This window comes from Macaca thibetana, chromosome X (assembly GCF_024542745.1).
Source record: "Macaca thibetana thibetana isolate TM-01 chromosome X, ASM2454274v1, whole genome shotgun sequence".
Lineage (NCBI taxonomy): Eukaryota > Metazoa > Chordata > Mammalia > Primates > Cercopithecidae > Macaca > Macaca thibetana.
Window position 1 is genome coordinate 125,850,928 of NC_065598.1, and position 17,928 is coordinate 125,868,855.

The 17,928-nt window shown below is 38.9% G+C and overlaps 1 protein-coding gene across 4 annotated transcripts in view; it reads right to left on the reverse strand.

Moving 5' to 3' along the window:
• The window catches only part of ENOX2 (ecto-NOX disulfide-thiol exchanger 2), a 296,553-nt gene that overhangs the window by 188,408 nt on the left and 90,217 nt on the right, over positions 1-17,928 (reverse strand). Inside the window, exon 3 of one of the 4 annotated variants that reach the window (XM_050777526.1) lies at positions 8,660-8,750. The exons of the other annotated variants lie outside the window; for them this stretch is intronic. Within the exon in view, the coding sequence (XP_050633483.1) occupies positions 8,660-8,750 (91 nt within the window). The remainder of the gene's footprint in view (positions 1-8,659; positions 8,751-17,928) is intronic. 4 annotated transcript variants of the gene reach the window in all.

Below are 17,928 nucleotides of genomic sequence, written 5' to 3' on the forward strand. Positions count from 1 at the left end.
TTTCCTTCTGCAGAGGTTTCGGCTGTGTTTGTTATTGCCCTGTCCCCAGAGGTGGAGTCTACAGAGACAGGCAGGTTTCCTTGAGCTGCTGTGAGCTCCACCCAGTTCGAGCTTCCCAGCAGCTTTGTTTACCTACTTAAGCCTCAGCAATGGCGGGCGCCCCTCCCCCAGCCTCACTGCTGCCTTGCCGGTAGATCACAGACTGCTGTGCTAGCAATGAGGGAGGCTCCGTGGGTGTGGGACCCTCCCGGCCAGGTGTGGGATATGATCTCCTGGTGTGCCTGTTTGCTTAAAGCGCCGTATTGGGGTGGGAGTTACTCGATTTTCCACGTGTTGTGTGTCTCAGTTCCCCTGGCTAGGAAAAGGGATTCCCTTCCCCCTTGCGCTTCCCAGGTGAGGCAATACCTCGCCCTGCTTCAGCTCTCGCTGGTCGGGCTGCAGCAGCTGACCAGCACTGATCGTCCGGCACTCCCCAGTGAGATGAACCCAGTACCTCAGTTGAAAATGCAGAAATCACCGGTCTTCTGTGTCGCTTGCGCTGGGAGTTGGAGACTGGAGCTGTTCCTATGCGGCCATCTTGCTCCGCCCTTCTAAGTTGAATATTCTTATGGTGGTGGCCAATGGTCAGGGACTGCACACCACCCTCTACACCAGAATGCCAGAAACCAAAGTCTTGGTGTGCTAGCACATTATTTCTAACTACTGCCTTAACAATATCTGACATCATCCTAGAATAACATGGCTTAGCAAGTGCTTCCACAATATCCCTATGGTGGGGAAAGGTATTAATGTTGTTGGTTAGGAAATAAGGAAACTGTAGCTCAGAGAAGTTTCTGTATTTCCAAAAGGTTATAATGTGAATATGTGGAGGAGCTGGAATCTGGATTTTTGGGCTATAAATCTTTCCTCCTGTACCATGTTGCCTGCAGGGTTGTGTTGGGATAAATGTTTTTACTGATCCATGGCTCACCACTGATTAAAGAAAAAGTGTAAATGTTACCTTTAAGATGTCTTGATAAGGAACAAATAAAATTAATTTAAAATATATTATGATAAATTATTCAATATAACATAACTTCCTAATATCATAATTCGTTTGGAGCATGACCTTACATAAAAGAGATGAAATTCTTAATTTTCAGTTTTATTTTCTACACAAATTAATAAAAATAACAAACTTATTCCTCACCGATGATCTGAATTTCAGGTAAATTTCTAATGGAAGTAGATACATTGTCAAATGTTTTTAAGTTATCACCTCTGATTTTCCAAACAGAAACTGCAAGAATTACCTTTCAGATTTCATTGTTCATTCATTACACATCTGTCCACCCATTCATTCATTCATTCATCCAATCATCCAAATGACATTTACAGAATGCCTACTTTGAGGCAAGCAACAAGTCAAAGGTAGACTCTACCCGAAGCTCCTGCTGCTGCTTTACTTCCCTAGACTATGAACTCCTTGAAGACAGGGATACTGTTATTCTACACGGGATATAATCAGTTCTATTTGCAGAAAATCACTTAAATACTTTTTTGACAGTGAGATTTCTGGCTCCCCCTGCCGCCCACATGCCCCTCCAGACATATGGGAGCTAGAGGAAGAAATAGCAGAGTCTGCTTATCAAGTCTGACCTTTGGATAATGACTACAGTTCTCCCATCTGAGCTTGCTGCTGTTCTGCCTTGTGGTCAACAAAATGATTTGGCTCAAAATGGCAATTTATCTGTTGCTGTTTCCCAGATATCCTCTAGGAAGCTACATTATTATTTTTTTTAATGGTTGCCTCTGCCCTTCGGCATAGAGGTGAACTGTATCACCAAATGTATTGTCTTACTTGATACAGTGAGAAGTTGGGGTTTACAGAAAAGATGCAGATAAACATGAAGCAGCTGCAAAAGAAGAAACATTCATTTAGTGCTATGACTAAACAAATGCTTGACTTTATTATTTTAAGAACAATAATTTGTATTCGGAGACTGCTATTATCTTTTCAACTCTCCTTCACATCCACCTCACAGCTACCTTGTGAGGTGACCAGAGAAGGCATTATTATAAAGTTAAAATACGGAATTCTAAAGCTCAGAGATGCTAAAGTGACTTGTTTAAAGTTCCTCAGCAAGCCAGTGGCAGAGTCTGGTCTCCCAACTCACACTCCAGGGATCAGGTTTCTTTATTAGGGGTCCTAGTCAACAGGAGAGTTGCATTTTTAAGAATTACTAAGAGCCATGAAGTCCATTGTTTCAGTTTGTACTATTGCCTAGTTAATTATTTAGAAATGATTTATTAAAAACAAGAAGTGAGGAAACCATCATACTAAGCAGGCAATTCTGGAGACTTCTTTCAAGCAAACTGGGCCTTACTGTAATCCTTCCAAACTGCACATTGATTAAGCTCAAAAAGTTAGTATTTAAATAAACAAAAGCAATGGTAAAAATATTTTGTCTGTACTAGAATTCCTTGTAGTTCTGCAAGGATGGAGCCAGTTATGCCATGATACATTTTTTATTCACAAAGAATGAAGGCATGAATGGGTATTACTTATGGAACATTTCTGTGGTTTCTAGACTCCTTCTAAAATATAAGAAAATGGGCTTTATGCATATTTGGTACAAAATATTTGTTGGATCATGTAATATTTTTAAAAGTGAATAATTTATAAAATCCTAGAGGGTCTTCTGATTTTTATTATCATTTAATATTTAATTCTACAAAACAGAATTAAATACTTTGTTTTGAAAATAGTTTATTAAACACAATTGCATTTCTTCATCTTTCTAGGCCTCATCTTCAAGATTACCTGGGATTTTATTAACTGATTTTTCTAAGCCTCTGGCTTCTTTCTTCCTCATTGTAAGTAAACGACAGGCTATATTACACACATATGTTTTGTTAAAATACATGTCACTTCCATTGCTTCCTGGACCACTACAAAAGAAAGCCCTTAGTGATTCAAGTCAATTCACCCATATTTAAAACCTTTTACATTTCAAAAACATGTATTAGATCTGTACTTTGTAAATAAGCCAGAAAGTGACATATGTGGCTTAATTACCAATCCCAAATAATTAGTGTTGGAGCAAAAAAAATGAATTAAATGGAACACAGCCCAGTCATCCTAGCAAAAGGGATTACAGATAGGAGCTGGAATAACTTTGGGAGAAGTCAAACATATATAAGAGGGTTAATGAATTAAAAAGTTGTTATAGGTAATTCAAAAGAAAAAGAAAAATGCTGACTACTACCGAAAAAATTCCACAGCATATTACTGAAACTGCCACATCAAATACTTTAGCATACCCCTCCCTAGGGACGGCCAGAAGTTTGCTTGGTATAGTGTATTTTCTAGCATAATGTTGTGATAAAAGGATCTGAAAATAAAAAGAAATGAATTGTATTTTTTCCAAAAGCTATACAATGAATTCACCTTTTCACAGAGGATAGAGATCATGAAGAAAAGTGAAATTCATATGGACCCCAAACCTCTCATTTTGGCCCATAGTTTCTGCTTCCTTCCCTATCAGAATCTCCACCAGAGCACTAATAGGTAGCAAAATTGGCTGATAGAAGCATCATTCTCCTATTCCTTCCCTGTACACCCTCTGGTAAAAGAATTAATGAGCAGTAAAATTACCAAAAGTGAGGCAGCAGAATGGAGAATAAAGAATACCAAGGGTATGGGTAACCTACAAACCAGATAATGAGCTCCTGAATAATCAAGACTTGACTTAAACCTCAAACCTCTAACCTTCTTGCTTAGACCCATCATTCTATACTTATATTTAGTGTCTTAAACACAGAACTGCCACAGAATTGCAGTTTGTCTCTAAGTCCTTGTTTATAGGAAATGAGGGCAAGAAGTGATGTCTAAACTTTGGCACTTGGAACACTGTTAGTAGCCTTTCTTGACACTCCATTATTTCCCTTGTCTTGGGCACCCAAAGATGTTATTAACCTTTGTAGGAGTCCTGAACATTATAAGAGGTAGTTGACAAACGCACTAGTATCTCTTCTTCCTTCTCAATGCAGATACCAGACTTCAGCTGCTCCATCGCATTCACCAAAAAGGCTTCTCTCTGGTTTTTCTTTAAAGCTTTCTTCCTTCTCTTCCTTCCCATTACTTAATGTAGTGGGGCCACTGCACAAAAATACTCTTTGTCCCCTACCACTAAAAAGGTGATCTCACCTTTAGAATTCATGTCAATTTTTAACAAGCTTCCTGTTATAGCTATCTTATCCAGATCCAGATTCATTTCTCAACTAAATTTTCTGAATCCTGGTATCTTCCTTGGTGCATAAGCCATTAATATCTCAATTCGCAGAGATCTCACACTTCCCGGTAAAACTGTGCCCATTCTGCTTAACTATGGTCTGAATGTTTGTGTTCCCTGTTACCCAAAATTCATAGGTTGAAACCTAACCCCCAAGGGTGATGTTATTAAGACATGGGGTGTTTGAGGGGTGATTAGGCTGACATCCCCCATGAAGGGGATTAGTGTCCTTATAAAAGGGCCCTGAGGGAGTTTGTCCCTTCTACCATGTGAGGACACATACAAGGTACCATATATGAAGCAGCCCTCACCAGATACCAGATGTGCTGGCACTTTCATCTTGGACTTCTCAACTTCTAAACTGTATGCAATAAATTTCTGTTTATAAATTACTCAGTATTTTGTTACAGAAGCCCGAACAGACTAAAACACCAACTCAGAGATGGTTTCAAGGCAGCTTTTGGACTTCAAAACTGCTTTTCCATATTTTCAGAAATGTTCTTTCAACAAATAATGCCAAAAATAAAGGAAAAACGGTTACCAAGTCTGGAGGAACATTTAAGCTGAATGTGGTGGAATGGCAGGGAATAACAGTCCAGGATTCCTAAATTAGAGAAATAACTTCCTAGGGAAAACGTCTAAGATAGTATCAGCAACAAAGTATTCCCTGTGACCATGCCACACTGGCTGCCCATTCTATGCTCTACCTGTGTTCCTTTTTGTTTTAAAAATTGCTTTCAAGCCATGTGTAAGTACAGTTTCTTTTTCCTAAGCTAATGGCATATTGTCTGCTCAACACTCATCCTCACCCCTGGCACAATCATAGGTACACATGCACATTTACACACCACCATATGTCATATCCATAGACACTCAACACATGCCTGGTGACACATTTTACAATGGTCCTCTGGCTACCTCGCCCTGGTATCAACTTGATCTCTTTCTATCACTTATTCTCACTTCATTAGAGGCATGGAACTGAGGCAGACATAGTGAATGGAGTTACCGTCTCCTTCATTTAGGAAACAATGTCAATGTCAAAAGCAAAGTTCAACTCTGTGATGGCAATGATTGTTCCTGCTCGCAGTTGAAAAGGATGAGAGGAAACCCAGATTGGAAGTATTTATTCCCAAGGCTTTACTATAGGAAACAAGTAATTTTATCAGAAACAAATAATCCATGATTTGCTGTACATCAACTGCAGTGATATGCTCAACTAGTAGAGTTCACATAGAAATACTTGCATCTGTTTGTAGGAGATTGCTTCTACCAGACTGAGCAAGGTATGGTCTCAGAGTGCATTATCATTTAAACAAAGGATGCTATGAATCACAGATGACAGAACCAGAAAAACGCTTGCTCTAGTGTACGAAATTTGGCTGATACTTAACCTTTGCTAGGGGAAAAGGAAAAAATTGCAACCTGCCACACCGGCAGCCTAGAGCACTTTTTTAAACTACATTCAAACCTTTTACTGTTACAGAACATTATTACTGTTAATACTGCCATGTGTGACTGAGTATTTCTGCCTCTGACTTACTGAAAAAGCATCTTCTACTTAACAAATTCAAATAAATTTAATACTATGTACTAGCAGAAGTAGTTAAAAGCAAATGAATAAGGACTGCATAACTGCATAAATATTTACATAAATTCTGACACAAAAGAAGGATGAGTGGACAATAGAATGCTAAAATATTAACAATGCATCATAAGAATTTAAAAAAAAATTTTTTTCCAAATCAGCAAGATGTACTAAAATGTAACTTTTATCATTATTAGAGCTTAAGTTCTCCTTCTAGAATTACCACTGACTCACTAAGGGCTTTGTGCTAATCATTCAATCAGATTTCACATTCATGATATTTATTCTGAAACAGCCTAATGGGGCTCAAGGACTAAAATAACCTCATTAATTAGATTCCCTCACATGGAGTCCAAGATGAAAACTATCAACACCAAATAGCACTCTACAGTTACAAAGATGTTTCATATCATTTCATTTTTACAAAGGTATTTCATATCATTTCATGTTGAATTTTTATAACTCTGGGGGTTAAAATAGGTATTATTATTACTTTTTTTAAAAATGAGAAAACTGAGGTTTAAAAAGGTTAACTGGCCTGACAGAGTTTATTAAGTGTTAAACTGGTCTCAGGTCTCCAATTTTAGTGTTCTAGCACATAGTACAGTGCCTAACACATATGGGTACTCAATTAGTATTTGTTGAATTGAGTGAAGGAATATCGCATGCTACTTCTCCTAACTACACTTGACCTAATTTTACTCATTTGCAAACAGCCCTATAGCTGCATTCCACAGTAGCTGATAAGGTCGTTTACTTTCCAATAAGGAAGCAAAATGCCATTGTGAAAATAAATTCAGCCATCTATTTTGGTGACATAAGGCCCATGAGCTGAAAGAATAGGATATTCAATGTCCAGCTGTTATAAAGTTTGGAAAAAAGTTGGTAAAAAATTTGTAGGGTTGCTTTAAATTGATGAACTACATATCATTATTATTTTGTTGGGGAGGGACCTTTCAGTAAGGTTGAGTGGAAAAGCAGATTAAAATTTGGAAAGGTATTTGAGTTCCCAACATGAAAATCAACAATGCCTCTTGTTATGCCTTTCATTCATTCACAGACAGAGAAAAAGAAGTTTCAGAGTTGGCAGGGGCCTAGTCTAACTGCTGTCTCTTCCTCCCCACCACTGCTGCCATTTTACTAGAAGTCACAGCTAATTAATAGCAGATCCAGCACTAGACTCCAGTCTCCTTACTGGCAGGACTCCTCATGGAAGCAGTTGGGGACTCATATCCTCTCTATAGGTGCCATCTAAAATTATTCATTTTAGTCTAAAGTCCTTCCTTAACCAAGGTGAGTACTATATAGCCCTACTTGAAAATATAGGATTCCCTTACAGTACAGCTTAAGTGGCAATAGGTTATGTTATGGTTAAATGCTTCTCTGGCCTTTTCAAACAACCAGAATAGTAGCGTAAGAAGGGCTCTGGAGTCAAACTGTCTAGCATGACAGTCCTGCCCTGCCATTTGCTGACTGTGCATCTTTGGAAGATAATTAATTCGTCGAACATTGATTTCTTTGTCCGTAAATGGGGATATTATCTACTTCACAGAGCTTTGTGGTACTTATATGGAGCAATTCAAGCAAAGCATAGTCAACAGATAATCTGATACAGAGCAAAAATACTCAGTAAAAATGAGTTGCCTTTTACTCATTCTTCCTTACTTGTAGTCGCCCTAGATACCTGAGCTTAAATTGATCAAATATACCTTGGATGACTTTCCTTTTATTCAATTAACATTTATTGAGTAATTACTACATGCTAGGTTCTTGAAATACAACAGTGAACAAAACAGACGAAAATTCAGGCCTTTGTGGAGCTCACATTCTGGTAGCAGACACAGAAAATAAACCAAATAAATAGGTAAATTATATAGTATGTTGGTGATTAAGCGCTTTGTCCAAATACAGGAAGTACATTAGGTATGTTAGCAAAAGCTGTGACCTCATTTTCTAGGAAACATTTGGTGTCTCTTACCTTCCTCACCTGTTTTCTTAAAGAGCTAAGACAACAAAAACTAAGACTTCTTTACATAGCCCCTTCTAATCTTGGGATATAAAAGTAATTGGCATAAAATATGGATAGGTGAATTGTATATGTGAATAGGTCAAAAGGTATTTTTGGTAATTGAATTATTCAGAAAGCAAATTCCGATATTTAGCCATAAAACTGGAATTAAAAATGTATACAAAAGGACCACCAATTAGGTACAAAGGAGGGCATATGCAGCGTTGGAAAGAAATTTCAAAATCTGTAATATCTGTAAAGCTAGCAGAGATTGTTACTGATTGTAGCAGGAAGGGGTAGATCCCAAACTCTGGCAAATGTGATTTGGGTAGGGTAGCAAATAGCCTAGCAAGACTAAAAAATCCTTTTTGGAATAACCCTATATCGTAAGGACCTCTCTTTAATTTATATTCTCCAAGCACTTTCAGTCTCTATCACCTTATTGAGCTATGAAATGTATAGATGTCCATTTTGTATATTGTTTCTCACTTCACAGAACTAGAGACTAAACTACTAATTTTATATCTCTCTTAGTACACCATAGAATGCATATTTATGGTAGGCTACTAATTGCCCTTGTATGTGATATAAAGGCCAATAAGTTTTTAGTTATTTTTAATTACAAAGTCTGGTCAATATTTTCTTCAAGATCCTCTAGCCTGGAAGTGAGTTTCTGTTATGTTCCTATTGACCAACAAGAAATAGTGATAAAGGTGATAAATGCAGGAAATGACAATGTTCATGAGAGTTTTATTAAGTTTATTAACAGAGACATACTGCTTTAGTTACCTGAAGATATCAGAAAATTACAATTTGTTTCATCTTTGTTGGTAGCTGCACTAGCTATTCCATTACAGAGGAGGAGTTGATTTACGTGCAGCTGTTGAAAATACAATGAACCAGTCACCACAATTTTAACAAGTGTTGATGCTGGCATATCCACTTCAGATAGCATCTATAACACTGTCATGAAGAAAGTTTACAGTATGCTACCTAAAGTAATGATGCTAGTTCCACATTTGCCAAAATTGGTGTCACTACTATAGTACTGGATTCTACTGGGGTGACAATGAAAATTCACTCTTTCATGGTTCTCTAAACAAGGCCAAAGCATATGTCCAAGATCGATGTTTTTTTTATTCTCCCCAAAGTAAGCTTTATACCACTTGGACTGGGAAAAAAGCAAAGTTTGTTTTATTGTCCACAATTAAGTCCCTCCTTAGATGTGTCTCCCTCTTCTCATTCTTTATGTATTAAATTGTGAGTAGAACAATTTAGTAATGGTTACAATTAGGAAAGGGGTACATTTTTATTACAAGTTTAAGTTAAGTCTTCACCCCCAAGAAGGTTACAAAATGTGTGTTTTGTGTGTGTGTGTGTGTGTATCTGCAGAACAGATGCAGACAAGGAGCAATAACACAATGTGATACATACTTAAAAAGCACCAAAAAATGGAGCGAGATGATTGAAAGTGGAAAGACCTGAGCAAAATGGTGGAATAGAGCTTCTCGCACTCCTCTCCCCACAGAAACATCAATTTGAACAACTACCTACACGCAAAAATACCTACACAAGAGTGAAGGAAACCAGGTGAGAGACTACAGCACTTTGGCGGAGCACAGAAATAAGAAATGATACACTGAAGAGTGTAAGACAGTTTTATACTATCCACGTCAATCCCACTCCCAACCCCAGGCAGCACGGTATGGAAAGATACCCTCTGCTTCGTAGAAGAGGAGGGAAGTGCGCACCAGATTTTACCTTGGACCCCAACACCAGGCTGTCTCAGTAAATTCCACTGCTGGGCAGGCTCCCATGGACCCAGACGTTAGGCTGGTACTCACAGACTGAACCTCTAAGCCCACCACGGCATCAGGATAGCTCCCACAGACTCAATATCCAACCACGACATGCAGACTCAGTCTCCAGGTCCACCCCAGGGCTAAGCCAGGCTCAGTTGCTCCAGACTTCAGACTTCCCCCAGCACCAGGCTGGCCACGATGGCCCTAGGCTTCAGGCCCACCATAGCACTAGGTCAGCCCCCACAGTCCTATTCATCAGGCCAACACTCCTGGATATAGCCTCTAGGACTGCCCAGTGCCAGGCCAGCCCCTGAAGCCTCAGACTCCAGGCCTACTCCAGGCTTCAGACTAACCCACAGCTGAGTAGGCCCATGTAGTCTTAGGTTTCATGCCTGTCCCAATGTCAGATCAGCACCCCGGCCTCAGGCACCAGGCTGGACCCCATGAACATAGGCTTCAGGCCTGCCCAGTGCCAGGCCAAGTCCCTGTGGGCCCACCATCCAGGCCTGTCCCTGTGGCCCACTGCTTCTTCAGCAAACCCATGGTCCAGACCTGTCCCAACAGACGAAGGGTTCAGGCCTATCCCAGTAGACCCAAGCACTGGGCCAGCCCTGACAGACCCAGGCTCCAGGCCAGTCCCATAGTCCCACATTGCAAACCATCTCCAGGAGCTACCAGGAACCAGGCTGGCCCATGCACACCTAAGCTCTACGACTGCCCCAGCACCAGACTAGCCTCAGGTTCAAGGCTAGTCTCTGTTACCCAAGGTTTCAGCGGCCTTAGGGATCAGCCTGCTTCAGAAAACCCAGGGTACATGCCCACCCCAGTAGACCCCGGTTCTAGGACAGCCCCCAATGGACCAAGGCTCTAGAACCACCCCTGCAGACTCAGGCTCTAGGCCAGTCCCTGTGGATTCAGGCTATCTGCCCACATGAGTGGTCTCAGGTACTAGGCTCACTGCAGTGCCAGACCAGCCCTCAAAGACTCAGGCTTCAGGCTCATCCCAGTGGACCCAGATGCCAGGCCCATCCCAGCACCTGGCTACCCCTGCAGACTCAGGTGCAAGGCCCAGTCCAGCACCAAGCCAGCCCCTAGGACTCAGGCTTTAGGCCAGCCTCCAAGGATACAGTTTCCAGTTCCACCCTAAAGGACTTAGGCTCCAGGTTTTTTCAAGTAGACTCAATCAACAGGTACGCCACAGTAAATCCAGACTCCAGGCTCAACCCCAACCAGCCAGGCACTAGGTCCATCCATCTGCTGATCCAGGCACCAGGCCAGCCTGCTCAAAGACTCCAAAAGCAAGCCTGCCTGTGGACCACACCAAATGGTCTTCCCAGAATCTCTAAATGGACTGACTAGTGAAGGGCTTTGGGAGACGAAGCCAGTTTACAAAGCTAGAATAAGCCTATACTTTTTAAAATGTGCAGATACCAATCCACAAATGTCAGTAACGATCAGGGAAATACAATCCCACCAAAAGAACAAAATAAAGCTCCAGTAACCAACTCTAAAGATATGAAGACTTATAATATGCCTGACAAATAAGTCAAATTGTTTTAAGAAGGCTTAGCACACTTACAAAACATACAGAGAAACAATTCATTGAAATAAAAAAAAAATAAATGATCAAAATGAGAAACTAAAACATTTAACAGAGATTGAAATTATTTTAAAAATCAAACAAACAGAAATTCTGGAGCTGAAAAACACAATGAATTAAATGAAAAATACAATACAGAGTGTCAACAGCAGGCTTGATCAGGCAGGAGAAAGAATGTGTGAACTTGAAGGCAGGTTATTTGAAAATATACAGTAAGAGAAAAAAAAGAATGAAAACAAAGGATGCGAGCTCACATGATTTATGGGGTAGCATCAATAGAGCAAAAATTAGAGGTATAAGAATTAAAGTAGAAGAGAGAGATGACAAAGGGGTATAAAGCTTATTTTTAAAGAAAAATAGCAGAAAACTTTCCAAATCTGGGAAAAGATATAAATAGCCAGGTAAAAGAAGATCAAAAGTCTCAAATCAGATTCAATCCAAAAAAGACTATACTCAGACATATAATCAAACTGTCAAAAAGCCAAGACAAAGAGGGTATTCTGAAAGCAACAAGAGAAAAGAGACAAATCACATATAAGGGAAATTCAATAAGTCTAGCAGTGGATTTCTCAGCAGAAACATTACAGGCCAGGAGAGAGCAGCACAATATATTTAAAGAGTTAAAGAAAAAAGAAACCTAGCAACTAAGAATAAACTTTACACAGCAAAGCTGTCTTTCAGAAATGAGATTCAAAGCATATCACTAAAGGAAATCACTTCATCACAAAAGAAGATGGCAAGAGAGGAAGAAAGGAACAACAGATCTTCAAAACAACCAGAAGACAATGAACAAAATGGCAGTAGTTAATTCTTACTTACCAATAATTACCATGAATGTAAATGGAAGACATGAAGAAACAAATAAATGGAAAGATATTCCATGTTTGTGGATTAAAATAATTAACATTCTTAAAATGTTCATATTACCAAGGCAATCTACAGAGTAAACGCAATCCCTATCAAAATTTCACTGACACTTTTCACAAAAATGAAAAATCAATCCTGAAATTTGTGTGGAATCACAAAAGACCCCAAATAAAGCATCCTGAGCAAAAAGAACAAAGTTAGGGGAAGCATACTACCTGACTTCAAAATATACTACAAAGCTATAGTAACTAAAAGAGCATACGTTGAGTATCCCTAATCTGAAAATCTGAAATCTAAAACACTCCAAAATCCAAAATTTTTTGAGCAGTGACATAATGCTAAAAGAAAATGCGCATTGGAGCATTTCAGACTTTAGATTTTTGAATTATGAATGCTTAACCAGCAGGTATAATGCAAATATTCCAAAATCTGAAAAATTCCAAAATCTGAAACACTTCTGGTCCCAAGCATTTTAGGTAAGGGACACTCAACCTACACTGGTATAACAACAGACACATACACTGATGGAACAAAATAGAGAGCTTAGAAATAAATCCATTCCTTTAAAGTAAATTGATTTTCAACAAAGGTGCCAAGAACACGCAAGGAAAAAGGACAGCCTCTTCAATAAATGGTGCTAGGAAAACTGTATATGCACATTCAGAAGAATGACATTAAACTTTATTTTACACACATACAAAAATCAGCGCAATATGGATTAGGGACTTAAATGTAAGAGCTAAAGCTGTAACACCACTATAAGAAAATGAAGAAAGGGGGTGGCTGGAAAGATGGCTGAATAGGAACAGCTCCAGTCTGCAGCTCCCAGCGAGATCAACGCAGAAGGCGGGTGATTTCTTCATTTCCAATGAGGTATCTGGTTCATCTCATTGGGACTGGTTAGACAGTGGGCACAGCCCAAGAAAGGAATAGCATCAACATCAACAAAAAGGACCACCACACAGAAACCCCATCTGATAGTCACCAACATCAAAGATCAAAGGTAGACAAATCCACAAAGATGAGGAAAAACCAGCGCAAAAAGTCTGAAAATTCCAAAAACCAGAACGCCTCTTCTCCTTCAAAGGATCACAACTCCTCGCCAGCAAGAGAACAAAGCTGGATAGAGAATGAATTTGATGAACTGACAGAAGTAGGCTTCACAAGGTGGGTAATAACAAACTCCACCGAGCTAAAGGAGCATGTTCTAACCCAATGCAAGGAAGCTAAGAACCTTGAAAAAAGGTTAGAGGAATTGCTAACTAGAATAACCAGTTTAGAGAAGAACATAAATGACCTGAGGGAGCTGAAAAACACAGCACAAGAACTTCGTGAAGCATACACAAGTATCCATAGCCAAATCAATCAAAAGGAAGAAAGGACATCAGAGATCGAAGATCAACTTAATGAAATAAAGCACGAAGACAAGATTACAGAAGAAAGAATGAAAAGCAATGAACAAAGCTTCCAAAAAATATGGGACTATGTGAAAAAGACCAAACCTATGTTTGATTGGTGTACCTGAAAGTGACGGGGAGAATGGAACCAAGTTGCAAAACACTTTTCAGGATATTATCCAGGAGAACTTCTCCAACCTAGCAAGACAGGCTAACACTTAAATTCAGGAAATACAGAGAACACCACAAAGATATTCCTTGAGAAGAGCAACACTAAGACATATAATCATCAAATTCACCAAGGTTGAAATGAAGGAAAAAATGTTAAGGGTAGCCAGAGAGAAAGGTCAGGTTACCCAAAAAGAGAAGCCCATCAGACTAAGAGCAGATCTCTGCAGAAACCCTATAAGCCAGAAGAGAGTGGGGGGCCAATATTCAACATTTTTAAACAAAATAATTTTCATCTCAGAATTTCATATCCACTCAAACTAAGCTTCATAAGTGAAGGAGAAATAAAATCCTTTACAGACAAGCAAATACTGAGAGGTTTGGTCACCACCAGGGCTGCCTTACAAGAGTCCCTGAAGGAAGCACTAAATATGGAAAGGAAAATCCGGTACCAGCCACTGTAAAAACATACCAAATTGTAAAGACCATCAACACTATGAAGACACTGCATCAACTAACAGGCAAAATAACCAGCCAGCATAATCATAACAGGATCAAATTCACACATAACACTATTAATCTTAAATATAAATGGGCTAAATGTCCCAATTAAAAGACACAGACTGGCAAATTGGATAGAGTCAAGACCCATTGGTGTGCTGTAATCAGGAGACCCAAGACACACAGAGGCTCAAAATAAAGGGATGGATGAATATTTACCAAGCAAATGGAAAGCAAAAAAACAAAAACAAAAGCAAACAAACAAACAAAAAAAGCAGGGGTTGCAATCCTAGTCTCTGATAAAACAGACTTTAAACCAACAAAGACCAAAAAAGACAAAGAAGACCATTACATGATGGTAAAGGGATCAATGCAACAAGAAGAGCTAACTATCCTAAATATATATGCACCCAATACAGGAGCACCCAGATTCATAAAGCAAGTTCTTAGATACCTACAAAGAGACTTAGACTCCCACACAATAATAGTGGGAGATTCTAACAACCCACTGTCAATATTAGAAAGATCAACGAGACAGAAAATCAACAAGGATAGACAGGACTTGAACTCAGCTCTGGACCAAACGGACCTATTAGACATCTACAGAACTCTCCAGCTCAAATCAGCAGAATATACATTCTTCTCAATACCACATCATACTTACTCTAAAATTGACCACATGATTGGAAGTAAAACACTCCTCAGCAAATGCAAAAGAACGGAAATCATAACAGTCTCTCAGACAACACTGCAATCAAATTAGAACTCAGGATTAAGAAACTCACTGAAAACCACACATTTACATGGAAACTGAACAACCTGCTCCTGAATGACTACTGGGTAAGTAACGAAATTAAGGCAGAAATAAATAAGTTCTCTGAAACCAATGAGAACAAAGATACAACATACCAGAATCTCTGGGACATAGCTAAAGCAGTGTTTATAGAGAAATTTACAGCACTAAATGCCCACAGGAGAAAGTGGGAAAGATGTAAAATCGAAACCCTAACATCACAATTAAAAGAACTAAAGAAGCAAGAGCAAACAAATTCAAAAGCTAGCAGAAGACAAGAAATAACTAAGATCAGAGCAGAACTGAAGGAGATAAGACATGAAAAAACACTTCAAAAAACAAAAAACAATGAATCCAGGAGCTGATTTTTTGAAAAGATTAACAAAATAGACCACTATCCAGGCTAATAAAGAAGAAAAAAGAATCATATAGACACAATAAAAATGATACAGGCGAGATCACCCCTGATCCCACAGAAATACAAACTACCATCAGAGAATAGTATAAACACCTCTACACAAATAAAGTGGAAACTCTAGAAGAAATGGATAAATTCCTGGACACATAAACCCTCCCAACACTAAACCAGGAAGAAGTCAAGTCCCTGAATAGACCAATAACAAGTTCTGAAATTGAGGCAGTAATTAATAGCCTACCAACCAAAAAAAAGCCCAGGACTAGACAGATTCACAGCCAAATTCTACCAGAGGTACAAAGAGGAGTTGGTACCATTCCTTCTGAAACTATTCCAAACAATAGAAAGAAAGGGACTCCTCCCTAACTAATTTTATGAGGCCAGCATCATCCTTATACCAAAACCTGGCAAAGACACAACAAATAAAAGAAAATTTCAGGCCAATATCACTGATGAACATCGATATGAAAATCCTCAATAAAATACTGGCCAACTGAATCCAGCAGCACATCAAAAAGCTTACCCACCACGATCAAGTCAGCTTCATCCTTGGCATGCAAGGCTGGTTCAATACACGCAAATCAATAAACATAATCCATCACATAAACGGAACCAATGACAAAAACCACATGATTATCTCAATAGATGCAGAAAAGGTCTTCCATAAAATTCAACACCCCTTCATGCTAAAAACTATAGTAAGAGCTATTTATGACAAACCCACAGCCAATATCATACTGAATGGGCAGAAGCTGGAAGCATTCCCTTTGAAAACCGGCACAAGACAAGGATGCCCTCTCTCACCACTCCTATTCAACATAGTATTGGAAGTTCTGGCCAGGGCAATCAGGCAAGAGAAAGGAATAAAGGGTATTCAAATAGGAAAAGAGGAAATCAAATTGTCTCTGTTTGCAGATGACATGACTGTATATTTAGAAAACCCCATCATCTCAGCCCAAAATCTCCTTCAGCTGATAAGCAATTTCCGCAAGGTCTCAGGATACAAAATTAACGTGCAAAAATCACAAGAATTCCTATACACAATAATAGACAGCCAAATCATGAGTGAACTCCCATTCACAACTGCTACAAAGAGAATAAAATACCTAGGAATACAACTTACAAGGGATGTGAAGGAACTCTTCAAGAACTACAAACCACACTGCTCAAGCAAATAAGAGAGGACACAAACAAATGGAAAAACATCCCATGCTCATGTATAGGAGGAATCAATATCATGAAAATGGCCATAATGCCCAAAGTAATTTATAGATTTAATATTATTCCCATCAAGCTACCATTGACTTTCTTCATGGAATTAGAAAAAACTACTTAAAATTTCATATGGAACAAAAAAAAGAGCCCACATAGCCAAGACAATCCTAAGCAAAAAGAACAAAGCTGGAGGCATCACGCTACCTGACGTCAAACTACACAACAAGGCTACGGTAACCAAAACAGCATGGTACTGGTACAAAAACAGATATACAGACCAATGGAACAGAACAGAGACCTCAGAAATAACACCACATATCTACAACCATCTGATCATTGACAAACCTGACAAAAACAAGCAATGGGGAAAGGATTCCCTATTTAATAAATGGTATTGGAAAAACCGGCTAGCCACATGCAGAAAACTGAACCTGGACCGCTTCCTTACACCTAATACAAAAATCAACTCAAGATGGATTAAAGACTTAAATGTAAGAACTAAAACCATAAAAACCCTAGAAGAAAACGTAGGCAATACCATTCATGACTAAAACACCAAAAACAATGGCAACAAAAGCCAAAATTGACAAATGGGATCTAATTAAACTATAAGAGCTTTTGCACAGCAAAAGAAGCTATCATCAGGGTGAACAGGCAACCTACAGAATGAGACAACATTTTTGCAATCAATCCATCTGACAAAGGTCTAATATGCAGAATCTATAAGGAACTTAAACAAATTTATAAGAATGAAAACAACTCCATCAAAAAATGGGCAAAGGATATGAACAGACACTTCTCAAAAGAAGACATTTATGCAGCCAGCAAACATATGAAAAAAAGCTCATCATCACCAGTCATTAGAGAAATGCAAATCAAAACCACAATGAGATATCATCTCATGCCAGTTAAAATGGCGATCATTAAAAAGTCAGGAAACAAAAGACGCTGGAGAGGATGTGGAGAAATAGGAACACTTTTACACTGCTGATGGGAATGTAAATTAGTTCAACTATTGTGGAAGACAGTGTGGCAATTCCTCAAGGATCTAGGAATAGAAATACCATTTGACCCGGCAATCTCATTACTGGATATATACCCAAAGGATTATAAATCACTCTAATATAAAACACATGCACACATATGTTTATTGCAGCACTATTCACAATAGCAAAGACTTGGAACCAATCCAAATGCCCATCAATGATAGACTAGATAAAGAAAATGTGGCACATAAATATCATGGAATACTATGCAGCCATAAAAAAGGATGAGTTCATGTCTTTTGCAGGGACATGGA